Below are 17,031 nucleotides of genomic sequence, written 5' to 3'. Positions count from 1 at the left end.
CTCAGTCAGATCCCGGACTACCAAATCCCAAAAGGCAGTTTTCTAGGAGTGATGAAAGGGGCGCGGTGGGACAAGAAGCAGGAAGGAGTGTCTGCTACTGAAATTCCTGGGTCTCTCTCTAGGAAGTCTCGCTCTGTACGACGCTATGTAGCATTTTAAGTGGGGGGGCACCCCACTTACTTACAGATGAAATGCATAATCAAAAAAGAGGATACTTTTTTTTTTTGCCTAAAATGCGCGCGTGCTTCTTTGCGGAGATGCACATTTCGAAACAATTGCAACCATTTAAGCAGAAATATAATAGTGGTGGTAACTGTTGTGACTGCTCAGTCGGCTATGCAGCCACTGCCTGTGGATGAAGCAACTTCCCGGCAGATCCACACCATACATTTTCATTTATTTTACAGTTTATTTATATCCCAATGCACGACCCTAAGTGACCCTATTGAAACCAGCACTGAAAACACAGAAAAACATTTCAATAACCCCCCCCCCAAAAAAGAGCAAATGAATTCCCCCAAAGAGTCTTGGGAACTGCAGTTCCAGTTACAGGTAGGTAGCCGTGTTGGTCTGCCATAGTCAAAACATAGTAAAAAAAAAATTTAAAAAAGGAAAGCTCATACCAAGAACAAACTTAGTTGGTCTCTAAGGTGCTACTGGAAGGATTTTTTATTATTATTTCGTTTTGGGAACTGTAGTTCTTTAAGGGTGCTAGGAACTGTAGCACTGTAGAGAAAGACTACGGTTCCCAGGATTCTTAGGGGGTGAAGTCATGTGTGTTAGATGCATTTCAAGTGCATAGTGTGAATCCCCACTGCATCCTGGCTCTGCCAACTTAGGGTTTTTTCATCCTCAACCCAGACTTGATGGGGAGAGTCCATCAAATAGAGGACTGTTCTCCTTAAAGGAGGGCACATGACCACCCTAGGTAGTTCTCACTGTGATGGTAAACATGTGTCTAGACTGCAGCACTTCAGATTTGGGTGGGGCTACGCATGGTTGAATGCACCACCATGAAGGGATTATATCCTGTAGGTAGGTTGTAGACAAAATATCTTTTATTAAAAAGATAAAGCATGAACAAATAAAGGTCAAAACAAAACAAAAAAATTCCTTCCAGTAGCACCTTAGAGACCAACTAAGTTTGTTCTTGGTATGAGCTTTCGTGTGCATGCATGACTTTGTTGTTGTCGTTCAGTCAGTTGTTCAGTCGTTCAAGTCGTCATTCAGTCGTTCAGTCGTTAATAAAAGTCAAAACATCAATGAGGTTTTTAAAAAAGTAACCATAAAAAATATCAGAACTGCCCCGCACTGTAGCAGTACTAAAATTTATTAAAGTGCAAGGCAACAGGAACGTTTCAGCCTGATGCCTAAATTCTAACAACCTTGAAACCTACAGTGGCAGAACACCATGTCGGAGGCTGTAGACTTGGTTCCAGGCTCTGAGCCCGATGCTGCTGATCGAGGGAAGAATAAAGCTATCAATAGCTACTTGCTAGAAATCAGCCCGAGTGCTCACTGGAAAAACAGATCCTGAAGCTGAGGCTCCAATACTTTGGCCACCTCGTGAGAAGAGAAGACTCCCTAGAAAAGACCCTGATGTTGGGAAAGATGGGGGGCACAAGGAGAAGGGGACGACAGAGGATGAGATGGTTGGACAGTGTTCTCGAAGCTACTAACATGAGTTTGACCAGACTGCGGGAGGCAGTGGAAGACAGGAGTGCCTGGCGTGCTCTGGTCCATGGGGTCACGCAGAGTCGGACACGACTAAACGACTGAACTACAGCAGCAGCAGCTATGGTGTACCTCCCACTGTCATTGTGTATTATGCTTTTTATTATGTTTTTATTATTGTGCTCTGTATAGTGTGTGCTCAGTGTTGTACACTGCCCTGGGATTTTTTGATAGAGGGAATAATAATAATAATAATAATAATAATAATAATAATAATAGACTTAAAAATGTTCTTTGTATATTCTTAAGGGGCTACTGTAATTGTGGGTGACAGGCAGCAGGACACTGAACCAGATGCAAAAGCACCAGGTATATAGAACCAGAGTCAGCCCCCTTCAAAGGTACCTTCTGCTGGGTCCAAGGAGTCTATGCAGGTTAGGCTGAGAGATAGTAACAGGCCCAAGCTCACCTGGTGATCTTCATCTTTCCACTTATCAGTTATGAAGACAGAAGCTGATGAGCCGTTGCACCTTTTAAACTGTTTGCGCAAAAGTCAGGATTCCAATAGCTGGAACTGTAATCCCTGCAGCCGTTGGGTTGGTTTGCTGTACCTGGGCAGAACCGTACCTGTTGAATGTCCGCCTTTGCATGATGCAGCTGCTTAAAGGCACAGGAGTGGCAAGCTTGCTCAGCATTAGCATTAACAAAAGAGTAATCTGAAGTTTAAGACTGGCATGTTTGTTACAAAGCAGTTGTGTACTGGAACCCTTTTCAGTCAGAGGGCTGAATTTTTATCCTCAAGTGGGAAAATGATATACATAAGGAAGTGGAAGGGGATTAAATAGTGGGGACAAAAGACAAGAGGGGAAGCCCAGATCTGTGACTATTTAGGCAAATAGATAAAGTTCCTGTCTTGGCCTTATCTGGATCTTATCTGTTGGGAGCCCTGGAGCAATTCCAACAACAGGAACTCCTTCCTGCAAAAATGAACTTCTAAATTCCTAAGGAAGTTCACTGGATTGCTATGTTCTACAGCAGCCTTCAACAGCCTGGCCCCAACTCCCATCAGCCCCAGAAGGCACAGCCTCAGGCCTGCTCTCGGTCTATAGATTAAATGGCAAAATTAAAGGTGCTAGCCCCTGTGACTTATTTTGGGTACAAACCCAGCTCATAGCCCAACACTTCAGATGTTGTTGTTCAGTCGTTCAGTCGTGTCCGACTCTTCGTGACCCCATGGACCAGAGCACACCAGGCACGCTTATCCTCCACTGCCTATCGCAGTTTGGCCAAACTCATGCTAGTCGCTTCGAGAACACTGTCCAACCATCTCATCCTCTGTTGTCCCCTTCTCCTTGTGCCCTCCATCTTTCCCAACATCAGGGTCTTTTCCAGGGAGTCTTCTCTTCTCATGAGGTGGCCAAAGTGCTGTACTATTGCACAAAATTGCTATTTGTGGTCTTCTTGAGGACAAATTAGAAATGCAAACTGTGGGTGAGGGGTGATGGGAGCTAAGAATCCAACATGTAGTGAGCTGCAAGTTCCCCACCCCTGAGGTTGTACAGGTGAAACTCGAAAAATTAGAATATAGTGGAAAGGTTCATTTCGTTCAGTAATTCAACTTGAAAGGTGAAACTAATATATGAGATAGACTCATGACATGCAAAGTGAGATACATCAAGCCTTTATTTGTTATAATTGTGATGATGAGAACCCCAAATTAACAATTTCAACTTTGGGGTTTTCATCAGCTGCACGCCATAATCATCACAATTATAGCAAACAAAGGCTTGACATATCTTGCTTTGCATGTCATGAGTCTATCTCATATATTAAACTCCAGTAGCTAATGAAAACAATTGCTTACATAAATGGACTTTTCCACGAATTTCACCTGTATATGCCAGTGCTATTTTTCTAGAAAAAAAGTACCAGAACACCTCCCTTGTTCTTTACAGTGGAAGTGGAGCTCACCTGAGTTCCGGCTGAAAAAAAAGCCCTTGTAAGCACAGGAGTGCCTGGTGTGCTCTGGTCCAAGGGGTCACGAAAAGTCGGACATGACTAAACGACTAAACAACAACAAGCACCATACATTTAAAGCACCCAAATCCCCCTCCCAAAGAATCGTGGGAACTGTAGTTTACCTGTCACAGAACTACAGTTCCCAGTGCCCTTAAAATACAGTTTCTGGTGGTATAGAAATTTGATGGGGATTCTTTGGGGGAAAACATGCTTTAAATGGCTGGTGCATTGACAGCAGACCTGCTACCTCACAACAGTTTCCCGAGACATCTAGCCCAGAAGCCCGCCAGACCCCAAGGCTATCTAAGGACCAATATTCAAACTACGCAGGCGCCTGCCTTTTCAATTTTTCAAGGCAGCTAAGTTTACACATTCCAAATGGCTGCACAAGAGGCAATACCCTTGGGGAATATACATTCCTGTCAGGGTCAAAAACTAGTTGTTTAGCTGTTTAGTTATGCGAGCTGGTCTTTGACTGTAATAAATTATTATTATTATTATTACTTCACGACAGGTTCTCAGTGGACAGGTACCCTCTATTCCCAAAGTTGCTCGACAAACTCTCTCTTTTGTTTCTGCTTCCTGTGCTTTCCCAAGTACCAAGCACTGTTTCACAGCCAGTGCCCCAGACCAGGCATCAGTAGCCATTAAGAAATATTAGCATTCTTTTGTGAAACCCAGGGAAGCTGACCCAGAATGTTTAAAGACAAAACACTTTTGCTTAGCATCTGGAATGCTACCCCCAGGGGAAACCACTGGGGCGCCAATGTTGTCAGCTTTTAAGTACCAGACAAGGACATTTTATTTAACCATCCCTTTGGTAGTTAAGCTCTGCCTCTTCATCTTTTAGTGGAGTCGGGTTAGGAATTGTCCTTCTTGGTTCTAATAATAATAATAATAATAATAATAATAATAATAATAATAATAAATTTATTATTTATACCCCGCCCATCTGGCTGGGTTTCCCTAGCCATTCTGGGCGGCTTCCAACAAAAAATTAAAAATACATTAAAACATCAGTCATTAAAAACTTCCTTAAACAGGGTTGATCAGAAGACAAAAACTTCAAGAAAGAATGGGAAAAAATTATAATTTATTTAAAAGACCACTGTAAGCAGGTGAAAACATCAGCAGGATTTTAATAACACTTGTAATGTAACAATATGGACAATATGGACAATTACACACTATGGATTACAAAATAATATGCAGCTGAAAATGTTAACAATAAGACCCTTGAAGGGGACTGTGGGAAGTCTGGAGATTCAGAGAAATCTCTAAAGGTATATATGTATTTGGCATTGTTATAACTTTACACTTGTAAAATCAAATAGAAATTCTTATTTTTTTTTTAAAGGAATTGGCCTTCTTATGGTGCTGTTGGATGAGCATTTTAGGAATTTTGTACAGTATTGCACCTTCGTTTTAAATATGGCTTTTAAATTCAGTCTATACATTTGTATTTTGTTTTGTTTTGAAACATGTCCTTTTTTAAACATGTCCTTTTGGGGGGTTGGACTAGATGACACTTTGGGTCCCTTCCAGCTATACAAATTGATGATTTTATGGGCCAACATCGTCCTCTCAAGCCTGTTTTTGGCTCTGAACCTCATCCATATATTGATAGAAAGCCTTAGAGGGCTGGACTAGGACCAAATCCCCACTCAGCTATGAAGCTCACAGGGTGACTTTGGGCTGGTCACTGTCTTCTCTCAGCCCAGCCTCCCTCACAGGCTTGATCTGAGCATAAAATGGGAAGAGAAGGCTGCCTTGGAGGAAAAGTGGGATAGAACTGTAATAAAGAAAGATGGAATGAGAATAAAAGGAGTGTCCCGAAACCGGTTAAGTAATGTGTATGTATGAACTGCTCCTACAGGTAGCCACAAAACAATCCCTGTACACGGGCATCTTCTACCGTATCAGGAGCCTTGTTTGTCCTGATATGCTAGTTTTCTATCTGCAATGCCTTATCTTAAAATATAATAGAACCGAGAAGCTGTAAGATAACCCGCGGCGGGTCATCTAGTCCAGGCATGTCCAACAGGTAGATCGTGATCTACCAGTAGATCACTGGATGTCTGCGGTAGATCACTGGCTTCCCCCAAAGAAGCTGAACAACTGTGGCTCCACTAAAAAAAGCTCAACATTTTACCTCCTCCTGAAAAAAAACTCAACTTTGACCCGAAGCCCCCCAAAATGGGCCTTCCTCCTTCCTAAAAAAAAGCTCAACAACAACTTTGACCTGAACCCCAAAAAGGGGGTAGATCACTGCCACTTTTTTTTAACTCTGTGAGTAGATCACAGTCTCTTGGGAGTTGGCCACCCCTGATAGTCCAATCCCCTGCAATACAGGAATCTCAACTAAAGCATCTGTGATAGATGGCCGTCCAACCTCTGCTGCTATCTTTCTATGGGCAGGGCCTTTCACGTGTGTGTGTGTGTGTGTGAGAGAGAGAGAGAGAGAGAGAGAGCGTTTCAACTTTATTTTTTTTTTTGATAAATATTTTTTATTGATTTTATATGCATACAAACCAGAAAAAGAAATTTGTTACAAAAACTGTTGTTCGTTGTTGTTCAGTCGTTCAGTCGTGTCCGACTTTTCGTGACCCCATGGACCAGAGCACGCCAGGCACGCCTATCCTTCACTGCCTCTCGCAGTTTGGCCAAACTCATGCTAGTAGCTTCAAGAACACTGTCCAACCATCTCATCCTCTGTCGTCCCCTTCTCCTTGTGCCCTCCATCTTTCCCAACATCAGGGTCTTTTCTAGGGCTTCTTCTCTTCTCATGAGGTGGCCAAAGTACTGGAGCCTCAACTTCAGGATCTGTCCTTCTAGTGAGTACTCAGGGCTGATTTCTTTGAGAATGGATAGGTTTGATCTTCTTGCAGTCCATGGGACTCTCAAGAGTCTCCTCCAGCACCATAATTCAAAAGCATCAATTCTACGGCGATCAGCCTTCTTGATGGTCCAGCTCTCACTTCCGTACATTACTACTGGGAAAACCATAGCTTTAACTATACGGACCTTTGTCGGCAAGGTGATGTCTTTGCTTTTTAAGATGCTGTCTAGGTTTGTCATTGCTTTTCTCCCAAGAAGCAGGCGTCTTCTAATTTCGTGACTGCTGTCACCATCTGCAGTGATCATGGAACCCAAGAAAGTAAAATCTCTCACTGCCTCCATTTCTTCCCCTTCTATTTGCCAGGAGGTGATGGGACCAGTGGCCATGATCTTAGTTTTCTTGATGTTGAGCTTCAGACCATATTTTGCGCTCTCTTCTTTCACCCTCATTAAAAGGTTCTTTAATTCTTCCTCACTTTCTGTACATCGAAAGAAAAACATAGAAAATAAAAATCATGTCACAAATAATCTTTTAAGGTCTTGAGTCCTTAGACTTCCCTTCTTTCATATTATGCCTTCTTTATATCACATCAACTTTAAAGGAGCATCCAGTCCCGTCCCCGCCACCTTCCCTGAAATCAGAGGGCGCCGAAAGCTCCCTTGAGAAAAAGCCTGAGCACGCTTTGCAGAAGTTAAGCGACCGCTCTCAGCTTAGCGCCGGAGCCTCGCCCTGCTGCATCGCGGGCAGGCAGGCAGGCAGGCATTCAACCGGCGCAGCTTCTCCCGCGCAAAATTAAGACACGGCGGGGAAGGTGGGCGCTGGCCTGATGAGTCACCCGATGCCCCACCGCTGCATCCTCCCGCCCCGCCGGTGCTTCTGGGGGGCGGCGGTTTTAAGAGGAGGAGCCGCTGGGCTGAGGCGTGGGACTTAAAGGGGTTAAACGCACAGAGCTCTTCTTTCTAGACAGGCGCGGCCGGCTGCAGGAGAGAAAGAGGAGCCGGGAGGAGGTTGTTGGCTGCTTTCCCCAGCCTGGTCTCTCCTGCTAGGTGGAGGTGCATTTCCAGATCCACCCGTCACCACCCCCCTCTCTACCTCTTTGCATTTATTTTTGCAAAAAGAAAGAAAAGAAAAGAAAAGAAAAGAAAAGGGTGGGTGGGGGAGAGCTGCGCATACTCGCAGGACTAGCGCCATGCAAAGCCTTCCTGGATCAGGTGAGTGCAAACCAAGGAGGGCTGGCCTGGGACGAAGCATCCTTGGCTGGAAAGATGAAGGCAGAGGCATCTCCCACCTCCGAAATGAAGGACTACCACTTGTAGCAGGTCAGAGACACAGGCGGGCGGCTTATTCCCAGCAAGAGATCTCAACCTGTTTAGTGGGGAGAAGGGAAATGCTAGCAGCACTGAGGATATTGTGGGGGGAGGGGGGAGGGCATGGTACTATTTGGCTTTTGTAGTGCCTTGGTTTCCCCAGGGAATTCCAGATGAAGGTAATATGGGATACCCGGAGGAGAGAGAGCCCTCCTGGATATGTTTCCCTCTCACCCCAGTTGTTGTTGTTGTTGTTGTTTCCCTCTCACCCCAGTTGCTGTTGTTGTTGTTGTTGTTCAGTCGTGTCCAACTCTTCGTGACCCCATGGACCAGAGCACGCTAGGCACGCCTATCCTTCACTGCCTCTCGCAGTTTGGCCAAACTCATGTTAGTAGCTTCGAGAACACTGACCAACCATCTCATCCTCTGTCGTCCCCTTCTCCTTGTGCCCTCCATCTTTCCCAACATCAGGGTCTTTTCTAGGGAGTCTTCTCTTCTCATAAGGTGGCCAAAGTACTGAAGCCTCAACTTCAGGATCTGTCCTTCCAGTGAGCACTCAGGGCTAATTTCTTTAAGGATGGATAAGCTTGATCTTTTTGCAGTACATGGGACTCTCAAGAGTCCCCTTCAGCACCATAATTCAAAAGCATCAATTCTTCGGCGATCAGTCTTCTTTATGGTCCAGCTCTCACCTCCATACATTACTACTGGGAAAACCATAGCTTTAACTATACGGACCTTTGTCGGCAAGGTGATGTCTTTGCTTTTTAAGATACTGTCTAGGTTTGTCATTGCTTTTCTCCCAAGAAGCAGGCGTCTTTTAATTTCGTGACTGCTGTCACCATCTGCAGTGATCATGGAGCCCAAGAAAGTAAAATCTCTCACTGCCTCCATTTCTTCCCCTTCTATATGCATTTCTAATAAGACAGGCTTGTGGGTCCAGGGAAGGCTCATAGGAGCCAACTCCTAGGGGCCGTGGGAGCTTCAGCCCCCACAATAAAATATTTGAGGGGGGCTGTGCCCCTCCAAAGTTGATGGATTGCCATTCAAATGTTGTGCGTGCACTTCATCATGCAATCGATTATGCGGGTCGGGGCTTACCTGCACACCTCTCCTCCAATATTTTATTCAAGTTGGCTGGTGTGATTCTCACTCCTGGTTGAACCTGGGTTCGAATTCTGTGCGAGCCCATAAGAAGTGGAATGTCTCCCTCTATGCATGCAAAAGCTCCCTGGTATTCCCAGGTAGGGCTAGGGAAAACCTCTGTTTAAAACCCCTGGAAAGAGGCTGCCAGTCAGTGTAGGCAATACTGAGCTAAGTAGGCCAATGGGTCTGGCTGTTAGGCAGCTTGCAATGTTCTTCTCCCATGACTTGCTCTCCGCTCTAGCATGGAGAAATCACAGTTGCACTGCCTTGAGCTCTTGAGGTTTTGCTTAGCTATTGCAGCTGCTTCTGATTTGATAGGCAACTTCCCAAAGGGGGAAGAGATGCCTAATTCTTCTTTAAAGGCTGCCAGTGCTATCCCTTGTGAAAGTGAACCCTGTAAATCAGTGGTTCTCAAACTTTTTTTTCTCTGGGCTATACTTTCAGAATAAAAATGTCCTCACACAATTTTTTTTATTGATAATAAATACATAGGGGGGACTCCTAGCAGAGATTGATTTATAAGCGTATCACTTGATCCTCTTGCTCTTGTTTTGAAAAGATTTCTATCTATATTCCGCAAATAGCAAGCATTATTTTGATACCATATTATACCACACTGAAATGTTTAGATGTTTATTTGATTGTCCTTGATTCTTCCCACGACATTTGCCATCCTCTCCTGCCACACCCTTTGAAAACCACTGTCAGCAAAAATAATATGTTTATAAAAAGCGGAAAAAGCTCCCAAGAATGATCAGTGAGCTTTTGAATCTGCTAGGTTGACTGTTAAGCGAATGAATGAATGGATGAATATGAAAAGGGATGGCTAGGCTCTGCCTCTGCTGCCACAGGCAATATGCCTCGGTACCAGTTGCTGGGAACCACAGGTGGGGTGACTCGAGTTTTGCCTGTGGGGCTCCCATTGAGGGATCTGGTCGGCCCCTGTGAGGAAGTATGCTGTACTAGAAGGGCCATTGGCATGATCCAGCACGACTCTGCTTATGTTCTACAGCAGGTTTTCCTAAACTTGGGTCTCTAGCTCTTGCTGGACTACAACTCCCATCATCTCTAGCTAGCAGGATCAGTGGTCAGGGACGGTGCGAATTGTAGCCCAAAAACAGATGGAGACCCAAGTTTGGGAAACATTGTTCTAGAGGCAGCCTGCCTCTGAATACCAGCCACTGGGGAGCTTCAGCGGCTGTTGCCGTCCTTGTGGGCCACTGGCGGAACCAGGATGTTGTCTGGGAAGGGCCTTTGGTCTAACCCAGCAGAGCTTCTCTTAAGTTCCCTAAATGAGCAGCTCCCATCATCCATCACGCATGACTCCACACTTTTCAATGCTGATTTTGTTTGCAGCACAAGGAATGAAGATGGAGGAACATGACTCAGCGCAACCTGGGGAGAAGCCAGAGGAAGGTGGGCCGGCCCCTCACGATATCCAGATCAGAACTGTCCGGGAATTTTGGACAGGGGTGCCTCCGGGAGCGATGGGGGAACCCCTGTGGCAGGAACTCTTGAAGATGATGCAGTCTCCTAATTTTGGGCTGAGAAACACCCAGCTGATGGAGGAATGTTCCTTGTGGAACGATGCTGCTGCTTTCCACCCCTCTTTCAAGGGGGCAGCTGAAGCTGGGCAGTGGCCTAGAGGAGAGCAGGCCCCAGGTCCAGGCGAAGGCCTCCCCGTGGCCTTCATGAGCCCAGAAGCCTCCAGGAAAGTGAAGGAAGAGATTCCAGACGAAGAAGACTTGGAGGCACGATGCCGGCACTTCCGGCAGTTCCGCTACCGGGAAGCGGAGACCCCCCAGGAAAATGGCCGGCAGCTCCTGGAGGTTTGCTGCCAGTGGCTGAGGCCCGAGAGACACACCAAGGAGCAGATGCTGGAGCTGGTGACCTTGGAGCAGTTCCTTGCCATCTTGCCCCAAGGGATGCAGCGCTGGGTGCAGGAACGCAGTCCCGATAATATGTCTCAAGCGATGGCACTGGCCGAAGGCTTCCCTCTCCTCTCTGAAGAGTGGGAACAAAAGGTGAGGCGGTTTCAGCGGTGTGGCTGGTGCCCCTTTGAGGCTGGTAGGGCAAAAGGCAGGGCACCTGGCAGTAGGTGGTGCCATTTCCCAATGAAAGCCAGAGGTGGGTTTGTCCTCCATCCTCTTTTTCCTCAGCTGGCACATATATATTGGCCTGGTTCTCACCGAATGCTAAAGGAAACTGTAGCTTAGTTTGAACAAACAAGATCACATCCATGCCATACATTCAAATGCTAATAATAATAATAATAAATTTTTATTTATACCCCACCCTTCCCTGCCAAACTGGGCTCAGGGCGGCTAACACCAATAAAATCACAACAAAAACATAAAACAGTTCATTAAAATACAGATTAAAATACAATTTAAAATTAAATCTAAACTGCAGCCTCATTTTTAAGTAGCCCACCAATCACACCAAAAGAACGAAACATCAGGGTTAAACTGAAACCAATCCAAAGGCTAGGTGGAACAGCTCCGACTTGCAGGCCCTGCAGAAAGATGCCAAATCCCGCAGAGCCCTGGTCTCTTGTGCCAGACTGTTCCACCAAGACGGGGCCAGTACTGAGAAGGCCCTGGCCCTAGTTGAAGCCAACCTAGCATCCTTGTGGCTCAGGACCTCCAACAAATTATTATTTGAGGACCTTAAGGTCCTACCTGGGACATACCAGGAGAGGCGGTCCCTTAGGTATGAGGGCCCTAAGCCGCAAAGGGCTTTAAAGGTCAAAACCAGCACCTTAAACCTGACCCTGTACTCCACCGGGAGCCAGTGCAGCTGGTAAAGCACTGGATGAATGTGGTCCTGCAGCAAAGACAGAGAGGAAAGATTTTATGTTTTGTTTCTTTTATTTTGTAAAGTCTGTAAATAGTAACTTATGGATGCTAGTTGCTTCAATCAATAAATACTGTATATAGTTATCCAGTGAGTTGCTGAGTTCCTGCGTTGAGCTGTCTAGTCAATTTCACAACAGCCAGAAGCTTCCAGAAAAGTCTGCGTCTAACTCTGCGGTGTCCAGGAATACGTTATACTCCTGACACTAAATCTTAAGACAACCGGCTCCCACGCATCATGCACTCACCCCAAGAATCATGGGAACTAAGTTCCAAATAGCGCAAAGGCGTTTACATTCCTCTGCATTTTATTACTGCAGTACATTATGAAAAGGCTCAGTTTCTCAAAAATGGATAACTAAAATTTGGGGCGCAGTATGTACGGTTAGCTTACATGTATGGTGAGAACCAGAGGGGATAGAGTTCCAGTGGTGTCCAAACTTTTTTCAAAAAGGGCCAGATTTGATGAAGTGAAGGACCATGGGGGCTGATCAAAGTTGTTGACCTTTTTAGGATTTCCCCCAGGAAATAAACTGCCACAAGGGCCAGATTGAACCGATTAGGCCCCCAAAATGGACTTTGGACATGCCTGGGGTAGACAGACATACATTGAGAAGTGGAGCCTTTTTTTAACGCACTGGAGGAATAAAGGGCAGGAGAATGTAGACCTGTTTGTGTTACTTGGAACTTTGTGATATTAATTCGTTGCATGTGATTTTGGTATGGAATTCTGTTCCTGTATGTTTGGCTCTATATATCCCCTTTACTCCACATCTGTTTCATTTTATTAAGCATCTGTTATTAGATTTTGTTGTGTTTTACTATAAATAAATATATACGGGGGGGGGGAGATTTATGGGAACTGTTGTTTACCCCTCACAGAGCAGCAATTCCCAGGGCCCTTAACAAACTACCTTTCCCAGGATTCTTGGGGTGTGCTACAAATGTATTAGAGGGGAAATGTTAATCTATAGCACAACTTTTTGGCAATGGGTTAAATTTGGTTAAACTTCAATTTTAAAACAGTGTTAAAAACTTCAGTGTGTCTTAATTACTGCAAATATTTACTATATTCAGTAAATGGCTTGCAGTTTGTTGAAAGTTTATCTTTAAATCTGACATTATATCTCAACCTGGCCATTGAGACAAGACTCCAACATTCTTTAATGTTCCAGTTCACACAGAATAATGCAGCAGAGCAGCCAATTTCCTGCGTCTTCTTGGTGGGGGTGGAGCCAGTCTTGAAGCCCTTTGAACTCTAGACATTATTATATCTGTAGCATTGACTGGGGGTTCCCCACAGCATCCCTGCAAAACTCCCTAACCTGTCTGCTTCTCTTTCAGCCCCCAGGACCATTGAAGGAGGACTCTGTTGATTTCCCCTTATCGGAGCAGAACCCATCAGATCCTCATCAGGCCCTCCAAGTGGAGGCCAAGCAAGAAGAGGCGGGAGCAGCCTGCTTGCTGGGTGAGCCTTCTAGCTGGGATGGCAGCTGGGACCTGGGTTCTGCAGCACCTGTCCCTCTGTCTGCTTCCTGTCACTCGGACCAACATCCGAGGCCTTGCTCCGTGCTAAACTACAGGAGTCATAACATCTTGTAGGGATGCTCATCAGCTTTAAAAAGTTGATTAGGCAAATTCAGGGAGGATATGGCTAACAATGGCTATTAGCCTCTTGATGGTTGATGCTGACGGTTTTTGCAAAAAGACAAAAAAAGAAAAACCTCTGTCCCCAGTTCGTACACCCAGACTTGTGGAAATGAAAATCAAAGCACCTTGATGATAGCACACACATCCCAGCACTGGGAAGCTAACTAACACCTGGAGTGTTAATGCCAAGATGTTCCTGTTCTCATCAACACTTGTTTTATTTAAGGGTCTTCCATATATTTAGCTTGTGATGTCATTGTAACACATTGTTTTTTTTGGGGGGGGGAGTTGCATTTCTGATCTCCCTGCTTAAAATTCCACGATAAACAAGCACACACTTCCAACGGTGTGAAACTTTAACATAAATTTTAACATCACAATTCACAAGATTATTCAAAATGTTTTCTTTATTTGATAAAGTTCATCAAAGATTGCTGCATCGCTTATTCTTGCAATTTAAAATCAATTTAGCAGTTTCAAGTTGTGTGCTTTTCATTTTTTCCTGCAAGAGATCTGGCTTTTAAAATTGACACTAGCAAGACTTTGGGAGGAGCGGGGAGAGTAGTTAACCTTGCCTAGGGCGCAAAGTAGCCTACTTCTGGTACAGACTAGACCACATGATTTTTGGGGGGTGCACTTAGGGGGCTCTGGCAGCAGTGACTACAGCTGGCCAGCCCTGTAGTTTCCTGCTCCCCTTCCCAGCAGGCCTCTCTCACTTCCTCCCATTTCCTACAGCAAGGCAGGAGAGGGAGGAGGCAGAGGCAGTTGATTTTAAATGGTTGAAATCTGCTTTTATCTTAAATTTAATTGTACTGCTTTATCACTTTGGTGTTTGCTGCCCTTGGGAGCCTTTGCGGGGGAAATGTGGGCTGGAAATATATTTTCCACCAGGAGAGTGATGACAGCGTTGGACACAATTCATAAGAACAATAGGCAACCCGTAGAAGCAACTGTCGTTTCCCCTCAGGGTGGACCATGTTTGACTGAAACCAAGATCCTCTTTCTGTTCCAGCAGGTGACCAGCAAGTGAGGGAAGATGAGGTGGAGACATTTCAGCTGGCAAAAGGACCCGAGCAATGTGAACTCAACGGGGTATTACCGGATGGAGCAACCGGGATTATTTCTCATGAACCGAACACACAAGAAACATTTGGAAACCAGGGGGTTCGAGAAAGCCCTTGTCGTGGCAGAGGTTCCCCTGAAGCTACGTCCTGTGAGAGAGAAACAGAGGGACCCGACCGCGGAGAAGGATGCAGCCAGAACTCTGACCTCCCAAAGAGGCTGCTGGCCCGCAGGCGGGAAAAAATGCATGTGTGCTCTGAATGTGGGAAGGCCTTTGACCGGCTCTCTGTCCTGGCGAACCACCGGACCATCCACACGGGAGAGAAGCCCTACCAGTGTGTGGACTGTGGCAAGGGCTTTGGTTACAAAGCGCTCCTTGTGAGGCACAGCCGGAGCCACGAAGGACAGAAGCCGTACAAATGCTTGGCGTGTGGGAAGATGTTCAGCACCAGCACTATCCTTTCCGATCACGAGAGAATCCACACGGGAGAGAGGCCCTTCACCTGCGCCGTCTGCGGGAAGTGTTTCATCAAGAGGGGCCACCTGATGAGGCACCAGCTGACCCACACGGGGGAGAAGCGCTACAAGTGCTCCGAGTGCGACAAGAGCTTTGGCGACAAGAGCCTCCTGACCACCCACAAGAGGAGCCACACAGGGGAGAAGCCGTACACGTGCGCCGAGTGCGGGAAGAGCTTCAGCCAAGGATCGCACCTCGTCACTCACAAGAGAATCCACACGGGGGAAAAGCCGCACCAGTGCTCGCACTGTGGGAACAGCTTCAGCCGGCGCTATGACCTCATCATCCACGAGAGGACGCACACAGGGGAGAAGCCCTACCCGTGCCCTGAGTGCGGGAAGAGCTTCCGGCAGAGCTCACAGCTGTTCGTCCACGGGAGGATCCACATGGGAGGGAAGCCCTACCAATGCGCCGAGTGCGGCAAGAGCTTCCGCTGGGAGAGCAGCATCAAGATGCACATGAAGAACCACGCGGGAGACCGGCCGTACGCCTGTTCCGAGTGCGGCAAGCGGTACGGCAAGTCCTCGCACCTGATCCGCCACAAGGCGACGCACACGGGCGAGAAGCCCTTCAAGTGCTCGCAGTGCAAGAAGAGCTTCACCCAGAAGTCCGTGCTTGACCTCCACGAACGGACGCACACGGGAGAGAGGCCCTTCCAGTGCTTGGAGTGCGGGAAGTGCTTCCGCTGGGAAAGCAACTACCAGATGCACGCCAAGAACCACACCAGGAAGAAGCCGTTTGAGTGCACGGACTGCAGCAAGAGCTATGACAAGGAGTCTCAGCTCATCAAGCACCGGAGGATCCACACGGGGGAGAAGCCCTTCAAGTGCAAAGAGTGCGGCCTGTGCTTCGACAGCATCTCAGTGCTGACGGGGCACCGCAAGGTCCACCGGAGCGAGAGGCCCTTCAAATGTGCTGACTGCGGCAGGAGGTACATCGGGGAGCCCGAGCTCCTCAAGCACCAGAAGGCTCACACGGCAGAGAAGCCGCACAAGTGCCCCGATTGTGACAAGAGTTTTGACTCCCGCTCTGCCCTGAGGGTGCACCGGCGCATGCACACCGGGGAGAAGCCGTACAAGTGCTCGGGCTGCGGGAAGAACTTCAGCCAGAGTTCAAACCTCCGGACGCACATGAGAATCCACACAGGAGAAAACGTGTGAGAGGCAGGCCTCCCAAGGATGCATGGGGGAACATGGTGGCCACTCAAGTCCAGGAAGCTCTAGGAGGGCAATGGTTCCCCATCTCTGATTTTGCAGATATTTTTGCCTGGGTGGGTAACGTTAGGGATAGAGCTACATGATGTGGGTAGAACATAGAGAAGTGGGTTTAGAAGAGACATTGACTGACCTTTTTTCATTCTTTCTTTCCTTTCTTTTTTATACAAAAACAATAAATGTTTTAATTCCAAGTGTCTGTGTGTGGTTTTGTTTTATGCTCCTTTCTGATGATGGTGAGGCTTGGGGTTGTGGGGGGGGGCTAGCTCTCTTACAATGCAAAAGGTATTGGATTCAAATCCTGAACAAGTTGTTTTGTTTTATTTCCAACTAAGTTCTACTCATGACCATGGCCATCAAGTTTGATGGGTAGTAATAAATAAATAAATAAATAAATATACCCCGCCCATCTGACTGGGTTTCCCTAGCCACTCTGGGCAGCTTCCAACAGAATGTTAAAATACAATAATCTATTAAACATTAAAAGCTTCCCTAAACAGGGCTGCTTTCAGATGTCTCCTAAAAGTCTGGTAGTTGGTTTTCTCTTTGACATCTGGTGGGAGGGCGGGAGCCACTACTGAGAAGGCCCTCTGCCTGGTTCCCTGTAACTTGGCTTCTCGTAGCAAGGGAACCGCCAGAAGGCCCTCAGCACTGGACCTCAGTGTCCGGGCAGAACGATGGAGGTGGAGACGCTTCTTCAGGTATGCTAGACCAAGGCCGTTTTGGGCTTTAAAGGTCAGCACCAACA

The 17,031-nt window shown here is 46.6% G+C and overlaps 1 protein-coding gene across 2 annotated transcripts; it reads left to right on the top strand.

The window, feature by feature from the left end:
• The first annotated feature begins 7,510 nt into the window (after positions 1 to 7,510).
• On the top strand, positions 7,511 to 16,426 carry LOC117042644 (zinc finger protein 345-like). 2 transcript variants are annotated; one of them, XM_033142215.1, is made up of 4 exons: positions 7,511 to 7,743; positions 10,342 to 11,009; positions 13,185 to 13,308; positions 14,503 to 16,426. In XM_033142215.1, the coding sequence occupies exons 1-4, from the start codon at positions 7,722 to 7,724 to the stop codon at positions 16,227 to 16,229; spliced, it is 2,541 nt and encodes an 846-aa protein (XP_032998106.1). In that variant the 5' UTR covers positions 7,511 to 7,721; the 3' UTR covers positions 16,230 to 16,426. The 2 variants fall into 2 exon arrangements, with proteins under 2 accessions (XP_032998106.1, XP_032998105.1); XM_033142214.1 differs by having other exon boundaries at positions 7,657 to 7,743; positions 14,506 to 16,426.
• Positions 16,427 to 17,031: the final 605 nt, after the last annotated feature.

This window comes from Lacerta agilis, chromosome 2 (genome assembly GCF_009819535.1).
Source record: "Lacerta agilis isolate rLacAgi1 chromosome 2, rLacAgi1.pri, whole genome shotgun sequence".
Classification (NCBI taxonomy): Eukaryota; Metazoa; Chordata; class Lepidosauria; order Squamata; family Lacertidae; genus Lacerta; species Lacerta agilis.
Note: the sequence above shows the minus strand (reverse complement) of the source record. Positions and strands in the feature narration are given on the sequence as shown.